The sequence below is a fragment of the Ovis canadensis genome, chromosome 4, assembly GCF_042477335.2.
Source record: "Ovis canadensis isolate MfBH-ARS-UI-01 breed Bighorn chromosome 4, ARS-UI_OviCan_v2, whole genome shotgun sequence".
In the NCBI taxonomy this organism is placed as follows: Eukaryota; Metazoa; Chordata; class Mammalia; order Artiodactyla; family Bovidae; genus Ovis; species Ovis canadensis.
This window is the reverse complement of record NC_091248.1, coordinates 54854819-54878839: the sequence shown is the minus strand read 5'-3', so window position 1 is coordinate 54878839 and position 24021 is coordinate 54854819. Positions and strand designations below refer to the sequence as shown.

The following is a 24021-nucleotide window of genomic DNA, read 5'->3' as shown; positions in this document are numbered from 1 at the left end:
AAATAATGCAAAGTGGGACTGTTAGCAGAATCTTCTAATTTGGCAGTGGTTTACATGCTTTACTAAAAAGGAATTATCTACTCTCATGTTTTATATACAATAGAAGTTTGACATGAATGTTTTTCTCACTGTCATTCTCAGAGTCTTTTTGAGCTGCCATTGGGTGAAGAGTCTTATGAGGCACTGCGGGACCAAGGGGGGTGGTTTTCTTCAGAGGAAAAAAAATCCTAATTAGTAACATCGTCAGTTTCCATGATGCAGGACTCCATCCATGACTGATTTCAAATTGCTACTATGATCTCTTTGACTGAGATGAGGTGAATGCAATCTCTTCTTGCCAGTCAGGCACAAGCTGACTCTAGCATTCATAGAGCTCTGAGGCCTCAAACCATTATTTACTTGGCATGGCTCTCTTTTATGTGTATCTGAGGTATTTATCTTAAGGATTTATGGGAGAAAATGGAATTTTATTCAGTTTACAAATCAATTGCTCCTGTATTAATCTCACATGTATTTTGTTCAATAGAATAACTGATGAAAACAAATGCAACCACAACCATCTCTTAATTTTCTGACTGAAGATGAAACAGTGACTTGATCCAATTCAAATAGCAAGTCATTCTAAAAAATATGACTTATCTTTGGATCCATTATCAGTGAATAATTTGAAAATACACAAATTACATTCAATGAAATAATGCGAGCCTTGAGTCATGATGGATTTTGAAAGTTATTCAGCTTTCCCTTCTTTTATATAATTTTCTCAGCAGGGGATCTTCCTGATCCAGGGATTGAACCTACATCTCTTGCATTGCAGGCAGATTCTTTACTGTCTGAGCCACCGTGGTCTTCCCAGGTGGATCCCCTGGAGAAGGAAATGGCAACCCACATCAGGATTCTTGCCTGAAGAATTCCATGGACAGAGGAGCCTAGCGGACTACAGTCCATGGGATCACAGAGTTAGACATGACTTACCACGTGCCCGCATGTGTACACACACACACACACGCGCACACACACACATTAAGACTATGACCACTGTCCTGAAAACACTCAGTTCCAATCTGCCTATACCTTGAGCTGGAAAATGTAGTTTTCAATCTATCCCTTAATAGAACAATGCTTCAAGACATGTTTATATTTGAATAACTCAAAACTTTTTCTTTGAATTATAACCTCACTTTCATTGTCATTATTTGCTCACAAATACCATTTTATTTCCTTGAGAAATATACAATACATGATTTTTAACTAAATATATTCCTAAAATTGAAATAGCTTTGCAGATTGATTACTAAATTAATTCTCACATGAGGATAATTTCATTAAAATAGATGGGATTTCTTAATATAAGAAAAATTGAGAAAAGCAATTTGAATTCAAATTAATAGACTACCTCCAAAATGTTACCATTTTCCAAGCTATAGTTTCTATGCCATTAAAATTAGGAAAATATCTCTTCCCTATCTAACATATCCAGCTGTCTTAAAATATAAATGAGATTTTATTATTAATATCAAGAGCATTTAGAAAAAATGTATGGAATTCTATAATATGCATATTTGTAAAATCCCAAGTATAAGAACTCATCCAGTGAAACATTATAATGAGCATACCAGTAGGTCTATGTTTGTATTTAATTAACATCAACGTGATATTCATTTCTCAGTAAGTTATATCTTTTTAAAAAGTAAAGTAACAAAGAACATTTGCTGGATACTTACAGTTCCAGGGCGAGGATACGGAATTCTCCCCTGGTAGGAAATCAGCTGATGATTGGGCCCTTCTTTGTGTGCAAAAGGCCCATTAAACACAGTCTGTATATCAGAGAAATGATACACACATACTGCTGATCCTTTAAAAACTGAGCTGAAAAAAAAGAAAACAGAAAAATATTAATTTTACTATTTCCTCAATTTTAAAGTGATTGTATTGGTCGTAATGTTGTGCACCTGAAATCATCAGAACATTGTTAATTGACTATGCGTGCTCAGTGGCTTCAGTAGCGTCTGCTTCTTTGTGATCCCATGGACCACAGCCCACCAGGCTCTTCTGTCCATGGGGCTCTCCAAACAAGAATATTGGAGTGTGTTGCCATTTCCTCCCTCCAGGGGACCTTCCAACCCAGGGACTGAGCCCATGTCTCCTCAGTCTCCCATTTTGCAGGTTGATTCTTTAACACTGAGCCACCGGGAAAGCTCAATTGCAATGTAAAATAAACAGTTAAAAATAAATAGATAAATAAATTTATATACAACTTAAAAATAAATGGCAAAATCAATGATAAAAAGTTGAATGTTATGGTACACAAGTTAAGCAAAAAAACTTTTGAAATAGCCATTGATATAAAAAGCATTAAGACATTTATTTACAGTCATCCATGAACATAGTAGACATTAAGTTATAAAAAAGGACTCAACGAATCTGGCCCAAAATATAGAACAAATCAAAGTAATTTCTAACTGGTTTGTCTTGGCACCAAAAAAAGAACTGATGATTTATTAAAAAATATGATTTGAATTCTAAGTCACTATTGATACAGCCTATCATAGTTTAACTCACAAAATAAATCTTACTGATAAGGGAACACTCTATCTCTTTGTCTTAAGATTATTTTAATGTAAAAGTGCTCTTATAATGTCATAAATAATTAAAGAGTTGAAAGAACGTTTTTATAATTACTATTACTCAATAAAGGTTATTGTTTAACTCATACAATTTATTTGTTTAATAATTACCTTGATGTTGTAAAAATGCCATACACTAGTGTTGTCCTTGGGTTATCCATTTCCAGCAGAAATACGTCCTCTGTAAGAGGGAAAAATAATTTTTTAAAGTTTCCAAATATTTACAAAATTTACCCTAAGTGAACAATTTCAACTATGAAAAGTATTATTCAGAAAGATATTCCTGCAGCATTATTATAATTTGACAAGAACTAAAAGATAAGCACTTGGTAAAATACATAAAATATTCAGTTCAGTCGCTCAGTCGTGTCTGACTCTTTGCGATCCCATGGACTGCAGCACGCCAGGCTTCCCTGTCCATCACCAACTCCCAGAGCTTACTCAAATTCATGTCCATTGAGTCAGTGATGCCATCCAACCATCTCATCCTCTGTTGTCCCCTTCTCCTCCTGCCTTCAATCTTTCCCAGCATCAGGGTCTTTTCCAAGGAGTCAGTCCTTAACATCAGGTGGCCAAAGTACCAGAGTTTCAGCTTCAGCATCCATCCTTCCAGTGAATATTCAGGATTGATTTCCTTCAGGATTGACTGGTTTGATCTTCTTGTTGTCCAAGGGACTCTCAAGAGTCTTGCCCAACACCACAGTTCAAAAGCATTAATTCTTCAGTGCTCAGCTTTCTTTATAGTCCAACTCTCACATCTATACATGACTACTGGAAAAACCATAGCTTTGACTAGACAGACCTTTGTCGACAAAGTAATGTTTCTGCTTTTTAATATGCTGTCTAGGTTGGTCATAGTTTTTCTTCCAAGGAGTAAGCATCTTTTAATTTCATGGCTGCAGTCACCACCTGCAGTGATTTTGGAGCCCAGGAAAATAAAGTCTGTCACCGTTTCCATTGTTTCCCCATCTATTTGCCATGAAGGGATGGGACTAAATGCCATGATCTTAGTTTTTTGAATAAACACTAAAAGAATTTTTGAGGACTATTGCCTTATGGAAATCATGTTAATAAAATAATATTAAGTAGAAGAGGCATAACATTATTTAATATGAACTAGACTGAGTGACTGAACTGAACTGAACTGAGAACCATGTAAACCTTTAAACTATACGTCAGAATACAAGAAGATGACCAGTCAGCATTTCTGGTTGACAAACCTACAGAAATTTTTATGTTTCTTCTTTTTTTCCTGAAATTTCTAAATATCCTTTAATGATAAAATACTACATTTTAATTTAAAAAGTATTACAAATCTCAATTTCTTTTTAACCTAGGGTTAGAATTTGAACATGGAAGAAAAGTTTTTCACAATGACTTTATAAAGTAAGACCTTTTGTCTTTCAATCAAAATTGCTATAATCATTTTAAACTATATGGAGGCAAAAGGAAAATTATAGATGGTGAGGTGCAGGTGCAAAAAATGACAGAATCTGGGAGTAGATTTCTGATAGCAAATCTCAATAATAACCAATTGTTATAAATACAAGAAATATCTGGATTTAGGGGCCTTTTTGCAAATAACATTCTTTCTGACCAATACAAAGATGTATTTTCATTCACAGTAAATTTAGGACATCTTAAGTAATAAAGTAATAACCGCTAGTCTTTCTATGTGTGAACAAAGGTTGGCACTGTCTAGCTCTCCCTAAAATAAGGAGAAACGGAAACATTCCAAGTCACTGAAACATAAATATAAAATACTTGCAAAGAATTCTGGAGGAAATAGTGACTAGGTTATAACACAAAATCATACTTAAAACTTTTTTTCTAGAAAAAACTGAAGTAGAAATTTGTGTTTCTATGATCAACATAATGGCTTTTCAGGAGACCAAATGTCTATTTCAGTTGTTGTAACTGCTAAAACCATATTTGCACATGAATTTGAGCAAAATCCGGGAGATAGTGGAGGGCAGAGAAGCCCGGTGTGCTGCAGTCCACGAAGCAGCAAAGAGTTGGACTTGATTTAGTGACTAAACAATAACAGAATCATATTACAACACCTTTTGATTACTTGCCTCGTCAATCATTTTATATTTTAATGAATTAAAGCAAAATAAAAATCATTTCTAAACATAACTTGGTAAACATGATATTATGATATGTACCAAGTTATTCTGGTTAAAAAGAGAACCATTCGTTGATAGAAAGGAATCAGATTGTCTGTTCTTATTTGACCTGGAACGTATAACCCTTCTGACGTCGCACATGCTGAGAATATTTGGTCCCAGGGTCACCAAGAAGAGCTAAAACTGGAGAATAAGTCTAATTTCCACTCTGATACTTCTCTAACCTTTAATTCTCTTCATTAACTGTGGTAAAAATGTATAGCTATATTTTCATGCAAATTGATTTTAAACTAGAATATCTAAATTCAAACATATATGAAATACACAACCATTTTTTAAAAGCACAAGCATATAATTACTTATATATAAATTATACAAGTACTTCTCTCTGTCAGTCTCTATGACACATATACAAACACACATACAGAACACACTGATCTATATATCATGGTGGATTCAACAGACTATATGTTTCAGCAGTGCACTTAGGGGTAAGAAAGATTTAAAAACTGCTTCCGGAAATTCATGAGTAGTACCCAGATCATTAATTCAGAATTGTAAACTTTACAAACTCTCTTTCAAAAGCATTTTTAAATCTCACATTTATGTACCTAATTCATCAAAGTGTGTCTCTGGGCCATCTTCATCAGTTACTGAGCATACCAGCCTTGCTTTTAAGAAAGTAGTCCACTTGTTGACAAGGCTACGCAGTCCACCGGTGTCATTCTGAAATCATTTTGAAAACATATTTCAGACTGCTGAAATAAACATTGAAATGTATTTAAAATTGAATTTGGATTCTTATTATTTGGGGATTTGTTATAATCTGAAGGATGGAAATGTTAACCAAATCTGCATATCAATAAAGAGGAATAGTTGTTATCTGCTGCTGCTGCTAAGTCACTGCAGTCGTGTCCGACTCTGTGCGACCCCATAGACGGCAGCCCACCAGGCTCCCCCATCCCTGGGATTCTCCAGGCAAGAACACTGGAGTGGGTTGCCATTTCCTTCTCCAATGCATGAAAGGGAAAAGTGAAAGGGAAGTCGCTCAGTTGTGTCTGACTCTTTGCGACCCGACGGACTGCAGCCTACCAGGCTCCTCCATCCATGGGATTTTCCAGGCAAGAGTACTGGAGTGGGCTGCCATTGCCTTCTCCGAGTTGATATATAGTAATTTAAAAAAATAGTTATACTGTTATTCTTCTATTTTCAGTTCAACTGAAAATGCACCAAACTGAATTGAATAAACACATACACCTCAAAACTTTCTAAATATCTCACTGTCTTCAACACAAACATAAATTAATGTATACAGGGAATCTGGCAGATTCTACAGTGGTCAGGAGAGTGGGTTTGTACTTATGCCGAGTAGTTCCCATTACTTCTATTTTCCTGCCTTCATTTCTCTGCATTATTATTTAATTCTTAATATTTCTAATCAGATGATTTATATGCATATTTCTCTGGTGAGGGCAGAGAAAATGGTATTTGGATCATTCACAAATAGTCTCTATTGATAACATTTTTTTCCTGTACACCCTGAAGCCTTTTACCTCAGCAGGTGGTCTTACCGCCTAGTTCCAAACGACTGAGAAGCAGATGAGCTCCACAATCAGTGGAATATTGCAGCACTTTAAATTATACTACTTTAAACATTAAATGCTCTAAGAAATGCTTGTGTACAAAAGATGCTAATCATAAATACATCAGGATAAGCCTGTAACACTCCTGTGTGAGAAGACATCATGCGTTTTGAGTCGTGAGCTTCCCAGGTACCTCAGTGGTAAAGAACCTGTCTGCCAATACAGGAGACGAGGGTTTGATCCCTGGGTGGGGAAGATCCCTTTGAGAAGAGAATGGCTACCCACTCCAATATTCTTGCCTGGGAAATTCCAGATACAGAGGACCCTGGCTATAGTCCATAGGGTCACAAAAGAGTTGTACATGACTTAGCAACTAAACAACAACAACATGTATACTCACTGTTGATTAAAAAGAACATTTTGATCACTGTTTCTAACTAGAACGGTATTGTAATTAAGCATTTCTTAATTTCACTATTGTAGACAATTCTTCAATATTTGTCTTTTACTGTTGCTTTGCTGTATTCAGAAGAACTGCTTTATTTCTTCCTATAGTATACAATTTAGCAATTTGTTTTTAATACTAATACTTCAAATGCAAAAGCAAAATTAATAAAAACTGCTAATTTTTATAAAAGCATGACAAATTTCCTTGGATTGATTTTTTACTGAAATAGTACGCTTATCTCACATGACTAATGTGAAAAAAACATTGTCTAAATGTATGCTTTTAATATTTTATTAATTGGTAATAGAAGATAATAAAAAGTAGGAAGATAAACTTTTGGAAAAAGAAAATGTGTTTATAAAACATGAATTTCTTACTCTTCCAATTAGAACAACTCTAACACTTACCGGACATATTCTAGCAATCATGGAATGAATCTGTTTCGTATTCCTGCTATTGTCAGCCAGCTTCTCTTTGAAGAAGAAATACACCTTAGCATCGTTTGGATCAGTGCCATCTGGTATGACATGTGCATCCACAAACATAGGTTCTAGAAAAAAATACAAAGATGATATATATAGTCATGATGAAAACCCTTCTGCTCTCCATCCATGTAGACCACAGACACGGGCTTTCTCCATCTTTGGTATAAAGGAACAATTCAACATTCATAGGCAAAAAGTCTAAAAGCAATTAATTATATTCACAAAACATACTGCATTTGGAATGTCAAGTGCCACAAAGTACAGCTATAACATTATAGCTTAAACTATTTTCCTCTGTCTGCAATACATTCTGAAAGTACAGTAATTGCAAAACGTGTGCCTTGATGAGTTTTAAAAAATTGAAGTTTTCTACCAGCTATTGCCCATGGGATCTGATAGCCATTTAACAGAAAAAAAAGTTTGTTTTTAAATGTGTGGCTTTCAGTCTAGTACATATAAATTCAAATTCACTGAAGCAGAATGAAGAGTTCAGAGTCCAAGATCTGAAAAACACATTTTTCTTAAAATACAGCATGTGAAATGAAGGAGAAACTTTTCAAGACAAAAAATGCAGTCATTTGAAGGCATAGAAGGATTCCTTATTTCAAGAACAAAACAACCTTTAGAATACTCTATTTCCAGATGTACTGGAGGAAAAATCTGAAGAAGTAAATGGACAATCAATGCTTTCTTATGCTGGTCTATCAGTGAAATAGGATGCTCAATTATAGTGATTCATGCTTAACTGTGCAATGTTGAGTGAACTGCCAAATTTAAGGTCAGTTTAAACTATCCCCAGGGTGAAATGACAAAGATCTTAGTTTCTTCCTCCTCTAAACAATAGCAATTGTACAATGGAGCAAATGTACAATGGAAGTGTACATTAAAGTCAAATGAGCACTTTTCATCATGTGAATTCCATGTGACCCCCCAAATAAGAAACATCTGAATACTGAATATAATAAAATTAGCATACTTATGGTTTCCATAAATTATTGGTCAATTTGTGAAAAAAAAAATATATACCACTTTTATAGCTTTAGAATCTAAGCATAAAACAATTAGGAAGAGCTTCTAAATAAGCCCTACTCATTATATCTGTCATAAATTTTGGAAAAATTTTAGATTTTGCATTAAAATATGAAAGCAGACCAAATGAATAAATGACACTTCATTGTAATATGCTACAATTAAACAACTGGAGAAGATTCTTGTCTATAGGCCCATATGACGAGTATCTCTGTCATTTTATTATTAATATATCCTATGATAATTCTATAATCGTTAATAAAAAGTTACAATGTGAAACCTGGATCATTTCATTCATATATTTAGCCTAAATATTTAAAATCACAGAGTACAAAACTGTTGTCACTCATAATTTTTAAACAATTTTAATGTAATTTTCATTATGATATTAAACAAAGTAGTTTAAAGTCTGGCTCTCAAAAAATGGATAAACTGTTATTTTACCACTTAGCCATTTGGAATTGTGTTGATCAGTTCTGACTGCATTCCTCTTGGTTAAACTTCGAAAAATAGCTGCATCTGTCCCCATGAAATCTATATACATTCCAGAGAAAAGCTCTTCATCTATAAAAAAGCAAATGTCAACAAAATTAAAAGCAAATCAAATGTTTTAAAGGGTATTTTAAAAATCTGCTTATTAGATCATGACATATATTACAGAGTATTTAAGTGTTTAAGTTGCTAATTGCTTTCCATTGTCCACCAAATAAAAAAATTTGGATAAAGTTTAATCTGGTCTCATATATCACTACCAAAACAACATTTCCTATATAGAGATAAAATTCCTCTGCCTGACTTAGCTACACTAAATACCTATGTTCATATACTGTGTATCAGTAATGGCAGAAATAATATATAAATTAAAAAAAAGAAATGACTTACTTATTACTTGTTTAATAAGTAAAAACATATTCTAAGAATCAGAAAACTTGATTTCCAATTCTGGCAGGAATTAACAAACTGGAAATTAGGGATAAATCATTTAGCACCCTGAATCTCATTCTTCTATAGGAACTGGATTATGATCAGATAATTCTTGCTGTTTATTAAAAACTCTATGATTAACACAATTTCATCATTAAAAGTATATGTTTTGTTCTTTGATGCTAGAAGGTTTCTATAGGGTAAACAAAGTGCTACTTTATCAATTGTAGCACATAACATATTAACATTATGTTAATAATATAATACAATTTTAATAAACCATCTATAGCTTAACATATTAACTCATTTAAAATAAAATTTAAAGACAAGAAAAAAGATATTTTAAGATTGAATTAATTTATCATTTTTATTGACAAAAATAAGATATCCTAATCTGTATGTGCATAACATTTGACATTTTGCTTCTTTGTTAACATCTACATTAATTTTTAGTCTAGTAAGGAGAGTAAATAGCAAATTGGTATGTGTGACTTTTTTGTACAAAACAATAGTTGAGTTGAAAAAATAATAAAGTTTATCAGGTCTGGCCCACTGACCTACCAAGCATCTGATATTCTAGAATGACTCCCCTCGCCACTTCAGATTGTGGTCATTTTGACAGAACTGAAACATTTTACAGCATTCTAAGCTCACTGTTTAGTAATAAGCAATCCCAGTTGGACTAGGATAGAATGAAGAATGGAATGTTTTCAATATGTGCTCACCAGGTCACAAACTGGACCCCTACCAGTTAGCAAGTGGGTATGTCAGGCATTGTGTTGCCTTTTCTGCTTCCTAGTAGAGAGCTGAAGTCCATGGGAACAGATTATAGGGAGACAATGAAAAAAGAGTTGTATGAAAGGATTTTGAGCAATTAAGTTTCTTTACAATTTTGTGAATGTTTGTGAAGCATCTATGCAAGTATTCTGTAGATACAATGATTGTTAAATTGAGATAACTTTGTAATTAATTATTTCACAGCTTTGTTATACCCAATTATGCCCCCAAAGAGAAGGTTATACATTTTTTATATTCAACAGATTTATTAGCACAGCTCTGAATTATAATCTCATATCTGTTTACAGGAAGAAAAAAAAAAGGACACTCAGAGGATGGTTTATTGTGGAGAGGACTGATTCTAATCCTACTGCATACCACTTTTTTAGCTTTGTCTTAAAAGGGCTTCCCTGGTGGCTCAGTGGTAAAGAATCTACCTGCCAATGCAGGAGATTTGGGTTTGATCCCTGGGTTGGGAAGATTTCTTGGAAAAAGGAAACAGCAACCTACAGCAGTATTCTTGTGTGGGAAATCCCATTGACAGAGGAGCCTCAAGGGTTAAAATCAATGGGGTCACAAAAGAGTCCAATATATACATAACTAAGTGACTAAACAATAAACACTACAAAAGAATTAGATGGCTGATCTGTGTAGCATGGCAGAAGCCCTCCAATTAAAATAAATTAAAAATAAAGAAATAAAAATGATAAGATTATTTTAAAAGAGTTAGATGGTCAACTGGCTTCATTTCCTGTCATAAATTCTCAGTAACTTTAACAGCAAGTTAAAATAATAAAGTTTCTTCTTTATTTTGTGTAAGAAATAGTTAATTAACATCACTTTGGAAATAATTTTAAGAGTAGAAATTTTTATTCAGAATTTCATTGTAAGGTTTATGCAAAGATAAACTTGCTTCTTTTAAACTTTAATCCAAAAATATTTTGATTTCCAGTTGTATGTCCACTGACTAAAAAATATCTCAAGAGGTTTTGGATAGCTTCCTTAATAAGAGATGTCATCTGACTTCGATGTGCTACAACAATTACTAAAAATAGCAAAAGAACACTAGTGCGTTGGGCCAGATGCCATGCTATATTGTGAAATTTGAAATTCTTCTAAGTCTCAACATTTCTTGGCACTTTAATATTTTAACCAAATTATATAGTGCATTGTAATTGAACATAAATGATAAAACATCAAATGGCAAAGTGAGATGGCTACACAAAGAAATGCATAATATTGGAGATAATATTACAGAGATAATCAATGGAATAAATAAAATGATAAATACAAGGTTATAAAACTTCATGCTCTTTTTAGTTTCAGCTAAGTTAAGCAAATTGTTTAATGGTTTTCTTTGATAGTAAGAATCTTGTTAACCAAAATGTTAAAAAGTATAGTATAAGAACGTGAGCCTAGGAATCAAAGTCTCAGGTCTTTGAAAAATGAAGACTAATTATTATCTTCATTTTGTAAATGAATCCAATTCGCTAAGGGCAAAACTATTATATGACTTATCATAGTTTAACAGAAAAATTTATAATGCCTTGTTTTAACTCTTTTTTGTCCTAAATAATACTTGATGAGATAAAATTTCTAGTATCAGTGTTAACAATAATTTTGAATTTCTAAGTTTAGAAATTCATAGCATTTAACTTGAAATAAGTGAAAAATTTTTATATTTATCTAATAGTATACAAATCATAGTTTCTAAAGGCAAATACTTTCTGAGACATTGCTTCTATTAAATAATATTTGGATACTTATTTGAAAATACTTTGCATCAGACTTAATTATATATCCTGTAGTTTCAAAGCTTCCTAATTTTTTGTCCTAATGATACACTTTCATTTCCTCCCTGACCAATCTGAATGACTATACAGAAATAATTTACTGGATAATTTCCAAGTTCACATTTTAGTCAATGCTGGAGTACTTATCTTAATTTAGTTTCCAGATCTGAGAAAGAAAGATGAGTTGCTTTTTAAAATTAATCAAAGCAAAGTCTGTTGAACATAGTAATTATTTTCCCACCTGTTCTTTTGTTAAATGATGCAATTTTACCACTGGCAAAACACAGAGAAACAGAAAGGACAAAGTTTTTACTATATAATTGGCATACTGAAATTTAAGATTCGTCTTATAGTCAACTAATGTTAAGTCAGACGTATTCCAGCAGTGTCCTAATTACATATTATAATATGTCTTAAGACATATTCTAGAGTGTCTTTCAAGTGAGTTATAGATAGGCACTGATGACTGAGACTCAAGTACATTGATTTATTTATGTGTGTGGCAGGGAGAAATTGGGCCTGATTCTTAACTGATATAATTTACAAAATATGAGGAAATAAAAAAGTTATTTTACTAATACCTGTTTTTTTGTATGGGAACTTTTAGACATTTCATAGGGAATGTACTTGGCTAACATATGCACTTTGCTATTTCTTCACATGAAAGAAATACCAGTTTTAATTGTTTGTAAAAGATAACTAAAACATCAGAAAAAGAGAATACACAAAATAACAACTACACTGAAATTTACTTCCTAATATATATTGATATATGTATGCATAAGAAATTTATAAACATATGTATAGACACATACACTTTTTAAATGGTTGACTTACTCTATGAATGACATTAGTCATATTAGATGAAAAAACACATGGCTATCATTTACTCATGAATATTCTTAGAAATAAGAAATTAGAATTTCTCACAACTTGCTTTCTATTATTTTACTCCTGTACTATCATCCACACAACTATTCAAAATGGACATATGGTATAATTTATTTATTTTCTTTAATTTCCTTTTTTAAACCTCCCCTTTTATTTTCCACTTACTGATCATAACAGACACTGTGTTCACATTGGGGTTGAAAGAGCAGCGTCCTTTTCCAGATTCACACTTGGAGTCAATCATGAAAACTTGGTCCTTTATTATAGATAAAATTGAAAATGTAAAAAAAATAAATTGCTTTATCTTACTTAACCAATTGTTCTTTAGTAAAACAAAGCATCATGATGAATAACACGCCTTCTACTTGGTGGTTTATGCCTTCCCAATTTTACTATGTTAAAGTTTTCTTGGCCTATATGAAGAATGCATCTGTAAGTTATAAACTAACCTTAGCATGTCAAGTTCTCATCCTATCACACTCCCCATAAAGTTAATCCAACAAGTTCTCAAATCAATATCAATAAAAACACTTGGCTTAGAAAAATGGTACAGATAAGGCTATTCCAGTGTAAGAATATAGATGCAGATGTGGAGAATGGACATGCAGACACAGGGGAAGGGGAGGGTGAGACAAATTGGGAGCTTAGGATTGGCATATATAAATTACCACGTGTAAAAGAGAAAGCTAGTGGGAAACCTGCTCTAGAAGCTCAGCTTGATGCTCGGTGATGACCTAGTGGGTGGGATGGGGGTGAAGTGGGAGGGAGACCCAAGAGGGAGGGGATATATGTCTACTTATAGATGATTCACTTATTGTATAGCAGAAACTAACATTGTGAAGCAATTATACTAAAAAAAAAAAAAATCAACACTTGGAAATCAAGGATCATTGTAAACCTGAACTAGATAGGTTGAACATTGTCCAAAAGAAGAAAACTGTTCACAGAGAAACAATGTGTATAAGGATTATGATACTTTCAAAATAATCAAGATCTTTTTTAAATATAAAATTTTACATTACCACTTTGTTATAGAAAGCATTGTACTAGATTTAACAAAATAATTCATAATTTAGTTAAAAATGCTTCATTTACTTAACAAAAACTTAACAAGCATCTACTATGTGCCCAACACTGACAAAACATTGGGGACAGAGTAAACAAAACAGTCAAAAATTCTTACCTGTAGGTAATTTATAAACCAAAGATAGAGAATGGAAATACAGAATATAAAAAGAATCAACATGCAAAATATTGAGTATGCTAGATGGTATTCAGTGCTTTGGAGAAAATTTAAGCAGGGAATGGGGGCAGTGGGTTCAATTAGAAATATAATGGTCAGTGTAGCTTCACTGAGAGGGAGCATTTTGTTTGTATATTTATCTTTTTACTTAAATAAAGTTAGTAAAAGCTACTACTAAAATTCAAAGAAAAAATGATCACATTGTTGATTGTATTGGATGATGGATTAATTATTAAGCTGTTTTCCAAAATTATACCAAAGAAAATGCAAGCTCAACATTTTTTGAGTATGGAATAAAAGGATCAAAACATTGTTTTAAGAAGATTGGACCTTATCTTGTTCTTTAAGAAGACTGAGAATGGTGGTTTTAAAAACAGACACTGAATTCAAGAAAATAAAATTGTTTTCAACTCAGTAGTCCAGGAATTAGGGAATAATAATCTGACATGCTAGGATCTCTTGGTTAGGGTAAAGATATGAGAAGATCTGTAAAGTGAAAATAGATAGAGCTTGACAATAACTAATTAGATATAGTTCAAGAAGATGAAGAAAATAAAGTTGATTCTGAAGTTTTCTCTTTAAAGAAAAACTATTTCATTTTTGTTATACTGAGCTTAATGTATTGCAAGAAATCTCTGAGGTAATGGGAAATCATAGCGCTTGAAAAGAATCACAGTGCTCTAGCCTAGAAAGGTCCTACAACCCAATACTCTTTATGGATCGACTCCGAAGATGAGGAAAATATGGCTTTTCCAAGATCACACACAGATAGTGACAAAAGCAAAATTCAGTCATGTCTGCTTTCCAAGAGGGTATTGTTTATATAATGTTGTTCAGTTGCTAAGTCACATTTGACTCTTTGCAACCCCATGAACTCCAGCACAAAAGGCTTCCCTGTCCTTCACTATCTCACTGAGTTTGTTGAAACTCATGTCCACTGAGTTGGTAACGCCATCCAACCATCTCATTCTCTGCACCCCCTTCTCCTTTTGCCCTCAATCTTTTCCAGCATCAGGGTCTTTTCCAATGAATTGTCTCTGCATCAGATGGCTAAAACATCGGAGCTTCAGCTTCAGCATCAGTCCTTCCAATGAACAATCAGGGTTGATTTCCTTTAGAATTGGCTTGTTTGATCTCTGTGCTATACAAGCAACTCTCAAGAATCTTCTCCAGCCTGACAATTAGAAAGCATCAATTCTCCGGTGCTCAGTCTTCTTTATGGTCCAGCTCTCACATCTGCACATGACTACTGGGAGAACCATAGCTTTGACTATAAGGAACTTTGTCAGCAAAGTGATGTCTCTACTTTTTAATAAGCTGTCCAGGTTTGTCAAAGCTTTTCTTCCAATAAGCAAGTGTCTTTTAACTTCATGGCTGTAGTCACAGTCTGCAGTGATTTTGGAGCTCAAGAAAATAAAGTCTGTCACTATTTCACCATGAAGTGATGGGACCAGATGCCTCGATATTCGTTATTTTGAATGTTAAGTTTTAAGCCAGATTTTTCCCTCTCTTTCACCCTCATCAACAGGCTCCTTAGTTTCTCTTCACTCTCTGCCATTAGAGTGGTATCTTCTGCATACTTGAAGTTGTTGATGTTTCTCCCAGCAAACTAGATTCCAGTTTTTAAGTCATCCAGCCCAGCATTTTTCATGATTCACTCTGCAAAGAAGCTAAATAAGCAGAGTGACAATATACAGGTTAGATGTACTCCTTTCCCAATTTTGAACCAGTTGCTTGTTCCATGTCAGGTTCTAATTGTTGCTTCTTGACCTGCACACAGGTTTCTCAGGAGGCAGGTAAGGTGGTTGGGGATTCCCATTTCTTTAAGAATTTTCCAGTTTCTTGTGATCTACACTTATGTATGAACGTGAGAATTGCATTATAAAGAAAGCTGAGTGACAAAGAATTGATGCTTTTGAACTGTGGTGTTGGAGAAGACTCTTGAGAGTCCCTTGGACTGCAAGGAGATCGAACCAGTCAATCCTAAAGGAAATCAGTCCTGAATATTCATTGGAAGGACGAATGCTGATGCTGAAACTCCAATACTTTGGCCACCTGATGCAAAGAACTGACTCATTGGAAAAGACCCTGATGCTGGGAAAGATTGAAGGTGGGAGGAGAAGGGGACGACAGAGGATGAGATGGTTAGATGGCATCACTGACACGATGGAGATGAATTTGAGTAAGCTCCAGGAGTTGGTGATGGACAGGGAAGCCTGGTATTCTACAGTCCATGGGGTGGCAAAGAGTTAGACATGACTGATCGACTGACCTGATCTGATCTGACAGTCAGAGGCTTTAGTGTAGTCAATGAAGGAGAAGTAGACGTCTTTTTGGAATGCCCTTACTTTTTTTATGATTCAGCAGATGTTCACAATTTGCTCTCAGGTTCCTCTGCCTTTTCTAAGTCCAGTTTGCATATCTGGAACTTCTCAGTTCACATACTGTTGAAGCCTAGCTTGAAGGATTTCGAGCATTATTTTGCTAGCATGTGAAATGAGCACAACTATATGGTAGTCTGAACAATCTTTGGCATTGCCTTTCTTTGGGATTGGAATGAAAACCAACCTTTTCCAGTCCTGTGGCCACTGCTGAGTTTTCCAAATTTGCTGGCATATTGAGTGCAGCAGTACTTTTACAACCTCACCTTTTAAAGTTTTAAATAGCTTAACTGGAATTCCATCACCTCCAATAGCTTGGGTCATAGTGATGCTTCCTAAGGCCTACCTGACTTTGTACTCCAGGAGGTCTGGCTCTAGGTGAGTGATCACACCACTGTGGTTATCTGGGTCAATAAGATCTCTTTTGTGTATTTCTTCTGTGTATTCTTGCCACCTCTTCTTAATATCTTCTGCATCTTCATAACATTTATCTCCTTTATTGCACCCATCATTGCATAGAATGTTCCCTTAGTATCTCTAATTTTCTTGAAGAGATCTCTAGTTTTTGCCATTCTATTGTTTTCCTCTATTTCTCTGCATTGCTCACTTAAGAAGGCTCTCTTATCTCTCCCACTGTTCTCTGGAGCCCTACACTCAGTTGGGTATATCTTTGCTTTCCTCTTTTGCCTTTAGCGTCTCTTCTTTTCTCAGCTATTTACAAGGCCTACTCAGACAACCAATTTTCCGCCAATTTTCCTTCTTGCATTTCTCTTTCTTGGGAATGGTTTTGGTCATCATCTACTATATAATATTACAAACCTCTGTCCACAGTTCTTCAGGCACTCTATCCAATCTAAACCCTTGGATCTGTTTGTTCCTTCCACTGTATAATCATAAGGGATTTGATTCAGGTCATACCTGAATGGTCTAGCGGTTTTCCCTACTTTCTTCTACTTAAGGCTGAATTTTTCAGTAAGGTATTCATGATCAGAGCCAGTCAGCCTCTGGTCTAATTTTTGCTGACTGTACAGAGCTTCTCCATCTTTGGCTGCAAAGAATATAATCAATCTGATTTCACTGTTGACCCATCTGGTGACATCCACATATACAGTAGTCTCTTACATTGCTGAAAGAGGTTGTTTGCTATGACCAGTGTGTTCTCTTGGCAAAACTCTGTTAACCTTTGCCCTGCTTCATTTTGTACTCCAAGGCCAAACTTGCCTGTTACTCCAGGTATCTTTGACATCCTACTTTTGAATTCTAATCCCCTATGATGAAAAGGACATCTTTTTTTGGTGTTAGTTTTAGAAGGTTTTGTACATCTTCATAAAACTGTTTAGCTTCAGCTTCTTCAGCATTAGTGATTGGGGCATAGACCTGGATTACTCTTTAAACAAATAATGATAAACTTGCTGGAAAAAATAAAATTTAGTAAACCTGTATGTGTAGCCAGAGTCATATACTGATTTGACGGTAATAGTGATAGCTGTCACTGCAGGAATTGAGGAGATTGTGTAGGTATCACTGACTTCTTTCTCCATTGCACAGCCTCCTTGGGCTCATACAGTAGAGTCTAAATCTTGTCATCACCAGGAACATATGTGGTAGACCCGAACAGCCACTAATTCAAGCATCCTGCAACGATTCTTCAAACTCACTCCTAAGAACTCTACTTTTTACAGTTCATCTTTGTTTTCTCTTCTTGCTTTCTCATAACCAGTTTATGGTCCATGTTTTATAATCTTATTTTTTTTTGGCAAAAGTGTTAATTTCCTTCTTTCTGTGATTTTTTCATTGCACCCACAACCTGTAAACACATGTCTATCTACTTTCTTCATACTTGCCTCCAAACATCTAAGCGTTTTGCCAAAGGTGATCCAACAAGGTACATTCAACATAGTACAGATTTGTGATCATCAGCTTAAAATGAATCCGCTATACCTCTTGCATCTTCCAAAGGTGCTATGCCAACTGGTTCTTCCATTAATCACTTCAAACCAATGCCGCTATTGTCAAATCTCCTAATTTATTCTCAGCTCGTATGATTGACATGTTGTTGAGAAAGTGAAGTCCTTAAATGAGACATCTTGAGTTCATCACTACCAAATACATACACTACTAAAAACTATAAACTAACACATCCACTAATACATGAGAGGAAACATTTGTCTTACTGCAAGGCCAATCCTTTCACCAATGTTTTAGATCCTCTTAGTCTTCTTAGGCACACTTAGGTATACTTTTCATTGTCCTTACTATTTCTTTAATTTTATTAACTGGATCCTTTACAATATCATTTCAACAACTCCTGCAGTTCTTAAACATTGCTCTCCTTGAGAATTACATTTTTTAGAGATTCACATACACTTGTCATCATTTCTGACTTCTTACTTTCTTCTCAATCCATTTCAGTTGGGCAACCTCAGTTGCTCTATTGAAAATCATTTTGACAAGACCTCTGATGCCTATCATGTATACAATTCAGCACTTATATTTTTAGACTTCTTTCTTGGATCGCAATGGTATTTGGGATTGTTGCTCACTTGTGTCTTTTTATAATGACTTGTCTTTATTCTCAGCATCAACACATGCTTGGTTTTTTCCCTCTCCTTCTCTAGTTTCTTAGTCTTTCCTTTTCCTCCATATGGCTATTTAAATTTAGAAGATCCTCAAGTCTCAATCACAGTCACTCTTCTCTTTTCAAGCCGTATTCTTCCTACACGATTAACTTACACTTTGTTTGGGCTTCAGTTACTCCTGTAAGATAATTACTCAAATATTTATATAGCCAATTTTATACTCAGCTGCCTACTTGATATTTTTACTTGTATCTTTCAATAGCATCTCAGACTCAAAAGAATCATATCCAGGCTAACAAACAAAATGAACAACAGAAGAGTCAATGTAACACAAAATAAAAGTGACAGCGCAAATCTGTTCATGACACTTCCTGCTTAAGGTGGTTTCAGTTGCTTCTCCTTTCACACAAGACAAAGATCAGTACCCAAAAGGTAGCTTACAAGTTCTGACATGATTTTTTTTTCTGCCATTAAATGAATACATCTTTGTAGACTGGATCGACAAGAGGAAAAAATAGGACCAGAGAGACAATACATGGTGAAAGATCAGGAAAAAAGGCATAGCAAAATATCCCATGGCCAAAGATGTCAATAAAGGTGCTGAAAAATAGAGGGCATTACATGTTGTAGCTTGGTCTAGGAGAAAACATGCTGATTAGGGGAGTCAATATGATCACTGAGAGTGCTGGTTGTTAGGAAAGAGTTTTAATTAGTAGGTGAAAATTAAATTCAGATTAGGAAGGTTTAATGCAAGAGAGGGAAAATAGGAATATAAAAGCTGAAAAATAGTTTACTAGTCCAAGAAGTTTTGTGATAAAGTAAAAGAGAGTGAAAGGAGAGAGTTGGAAAAAAGTCACGGGAAGGGAAACCTACTGTTAAAGAAGAAAAACAGAGTAAATGCAGGGGAGAGGAAAGAAGATGTAAAACAGTGATGAAGGCTAAAGATGAAATAACTTTATTGGTAAGAAAAATGCACAGCTTTTCTTCTGACATGAGAAAAACTACAGTAAGATGAATAAAAAGAAAAGTTTGGTGATTAATTTGCTTTAAAAAGCACAAGGAATAAATTGAATGCCTGTGATATTCTTGATTAGTCAAAGTCAAAGTTATCTGATTGATGAGTTGCAGCATCAGGAGCTTAAACAGTATTCACTTATGGGAACTGATGCTATAGATGCATCTGATAAAAGCAATCAGAGATGAGATGTAACATTCTAAGATTGCACAGCAAAATTAACCAATAATTGTTTCTTATTAATGTTTTATTCATTATTTAAAGTCATCATTTACTTGTGTTGCTTAATTTTTTTTTTCCAGGACCAGAAGACAGGGGATAAAAGAGAAGAACCATGTTAGGAATCTATGCAGCAAGAACTGTAGACTCTTTGAGAAGCATCACTAAAGGCTCTAGGAAAGCACTGACTCAGTTTCACAATATAATGGAAGGGCCATAGAGTCTAATAAAAGTATGTGATGTTCCAAACATCAAGCAGGGTTATAGAATATCCTTTGAGAACCAACAAATTGCTATTAGACAGACAGGTAAAAAGGTAGTGAACAGTGTCTCAGAAATAAAATGTAATACTTAATGAATGTGCCACCCTAACCTTCATTTTCAAAGTGGTTTCAAGTACAAGAAACATGCCCTATCTTAGTACAAACAGGATGTTAGCAGTAAGTACCACCTCTGATTACTACAAAATACAGTGTTAGTGATGAATAAACAGAACTCTCTCAAAATACAATGTTCTGCATAATGGCCTTTTGGTTTAAACTAAATAAAATAAATACATTGGCTGTTTGATAAAACTGTGCATTTTGTATTTGTATTATTAATTACATATTATAGATATGTAAATATGATGTGGAAAAACACTGATTTAAGTTGACTATTAAGTAAGCATATAAAGCTTAAAATTTTATAACCCTTTCCACACTTAAATATGCTCTTAAGATATTTAAAGGGATTAACTAAGGGAAATGCTTCCCCTTTGAAACATATCTTTTGAAGTGAGACTGAAGTAGTTCTTATTTAGTAAAGTGATTAAAATTTATTTCATGCTGGTTTTCCAAAGGAGATTACTTTTTGGACCAACTTTCCAATTAAGGCTTGAAGTGTATGTTGGGCAATTTGTACATGGGAAAATGATTTTACTTAAAAATCGGTGCTCTGAAAAGTGCTATGCTATCACTGGCCTGTACAGTGACTGCATGTCCTTCTCAGTGGAGTGTCTGACAGACTGCAGATGTCTGGGGAAGTAGTTTATTTAATCAATTGATCACAGACCTGTGGTTCTAATGACAAGCTCAATGCAGACAACTGTACTCTTCTAAGAAGCATACCTTTGCTTTTCTTTAAGAATTTTAACATTTCATATCATCTTGAACCACTTGTAAACATCCCACTTTGGAATCAAATATTATCAATACCTTACACTTTAAGTAATTATGAAATCACACCATCTCCTTTCTTTATTTTCTGCAGCTTGTACATTTAGTTGAAGGAAAAAAGGCTACATTTTAAGTAACCTTGCAGATAGGAACCAGGCATATTTTGTGTTTCAAGGGCTTGAAACTTTTTATGGCCACTAATTATATTTCCAAGTTTTTACTGTTTTAAGAAATCTTTGACACTGACATCAAAATAAGAATAAATTATTGTTGCACTTACCTCTGATCTCCTCCCTCTGTTCAAATAAGCACAGACTGGGCTGAAAGCACCACTCCCACAAACATACAAATGCGTGCGGTTGAAAGCCTGAATTACACGGACAAAGTTCCCGCAGCCATGCTAAAAGAAAAGGAAAACTGAGCAGTTAGTAAGCCAATGACTTTTATTGCTGTTTCTAAATATTACTGTGACACTCTGCTGTACGTTTTTCTTTATGCCGTAACTTTTTAATTAGTTAGGAGATAGCAAGAGAACATGGTTTATTCCATGGTGTATTTTAGGAGGAAGGTTGTCTAACAGATAATGAGTAAAATGATATGTCTCTTTCATATTTTAGTATTTTTTATATTGGGTATGTTTTTATGTTCTGAAATTTTATTAACTTACTCTTTATCTAAGAAAGCTTAGAAATTGAAAAGTATACCACACTGTTTCTCAGTTTTTCCTCAAAACGTTACACACACACACACACACTCACCCATGTTATATAAAACATGTGAATTAATTGTGCTTATAGAAGGTCCACGTGTTATCATTAGTTACAGTGGCAAACAGTATTAGCCTTCATAATGGGGTGACTGAGACAAATGTTACGCAAATGCCAGCATCGTCGCTTTCTATGAAAAATAACGGACTCATGACCTCTCTGCTCTTGGTCCCCTAAAATACTTTCCTCTTTCCCAAAACTCCTTTCTCACCTGCTCCCAGACCAAAGGCTGTCATTTATTCACTCAATGAAATGCAAAATGATTATGGTGATTAAAAGCTCATTATGACCTTGCAGAAATACATAAATATGATCAGCACCAAATGCAGAGCTCAGTGACTGAATTAACCACTGCATGTTCTGTACTTACAGGGTCACTATCCTTTGCTGAGCACACATTAATCAAGCCTGAGGCTGAATAGTCTTCCCTTCACAAAGTCATTGTTCTAGCAATGTTTAATAATATTACACATTAGAGATAAACATTTTCATAAAGAAATATGTCAGACTCAGTGGTTTTCCGATAGGTGTTCATACAGTGTATTTTTTTCTCTTTTAGGTACCACATACTTTACTAATATTTTATAATGCACATTTATTATATTATTAAAAAGTTTTTAAAAAATTGCCAAAATTTAAAGTCAATATTATTTTATATTTTCTCATCATCTTCTCCTTTTATCCTCATTATTACTTGCCAGCAAATATATGCTTATTTTCATATGTAGTAATTGTATACATATATATGATTCTGTTATGGATTTTTATTGTTAAATAATCAATCACCAACTCTGCTGTTATATAAATTTAACCTTACAGAGCAGACTATATTCTTTATTTTTATTTTAAGACATTAAGAATTTCTGTTGTATATAGTGTCATTGTATCTTGACACCTGTTTATAGAGGTGCCTAGAAACTGACTACATACTGCAGCTGAAATGTGTTTCTCTGGAGAAAAATCACAGATGAAGTATGGTGTGTATACGGTATGTCTATGTTTAAAGGTAAATGTGAGCAATGAGACTTGTGTTTATTTTTTTTCATATCCAAGTTCAGTCATTCTGGGATTCTGTACATAATATTTTCCTGCAAAACATGAATTTGATTCAATTCTATTAATAAGAGGTTTGTCTGTTTCATCTTGAGGTTTGCAGATTTTTCCATTATGAATTATTAGCATTGGGATAAAGGAAGAAGTCACTAATATCTCTTTTACACTTCAAATACAGATTATACTTGTTTCATGTATATGTTTATGTCTACATATATGTTATATATATGTCTTTATTATGGCTACTATTTTTGAAAATTTATTATGCGTTAGAAACGAGAACAATCATTTTGTATATTTAACCTCTTTTACTTTCCAGGAAGATTGATTTTTTAACCTTTAGAGATCACATTTATTGAGCAAACTATGTATATTCACTAGGGTTTTCAACTTGGGTTTTAGAAGCACAAAGTTTAGATCTTGTTTACTTAACTTGCCTAAGGTCATATAGCTAGAAATAGGTAAAGCAGATTTTCAAACACAGATGTGTTTAACATTGAATCTTGTACTTTTAGCCACTTTATAATTTGCCATTTGGTAAGAACCCCACAGTTGTTAGATAGAAGTTTTTATAACAGTTACTAATATTTACAGAGCTCTTAATCTTTTTTTTTTAATTTTTATTTTTACTTTATTTTACTTTACAATACTGTATTGGTTTTACCATACATTGACATGAATCCACCACGGGTGTACATGCGATCCCAAACATGAACCCCCCTCCTACCTCCCTCCCAATCTTTTGATGTTTTTAATCTTCCCAGCAATGTTCCAATTAAAATATTTAGTCCCATTTTAGTGATGAGGAAATTGAGTCCACCAAAAGGTTAAATGAAGTGCTCTAGGTTTAATAAGTAACTCAGGTATGAATTTGAATATGTCTTAAATATGGTTGTCTATACCATGAAGGCTTCCCTGGTG

General features: G+C 34.1%; 1 protein-coding gene across 1 annotated transcript in view; it reads right to left on the bottom strand.

Annotated features, from left to right (window-relative positions):
- Positions 1-24021, bottom strand: part of SEMA3C (semaphorin 3C) — a 206575-nt gene that overhangs the window by 58405 nt on the left and 124149 nt on the right. Inside the window, exons 5-11 of the mRNA XM_069586671.1 lie at positions 21561-21680; positions 12852-12942; positions 8746-8865; positions 7195-7337; positions 5368-5482; positions 2739-2808; positions 1725-1869 (exon numbers count right to left, since the gene is read on the bottom strand). Coding sequence (XP_069442772.1) covers positions 1725-1869; positions 2739-2808; positions 5368-5482; positions 7195-7337; positions 8746-8865; positions 12852-12942; positions 21561-21680 — 804 coding nt within the window. The remainder of the gene's footprint in view (positions 1-1724; positions 1870-2738; positions 2809-5367; positions 5483-7194; positions 7338-8745; positions 8866-12851; positions 12943-21560; positions 21681-24021) is intronic.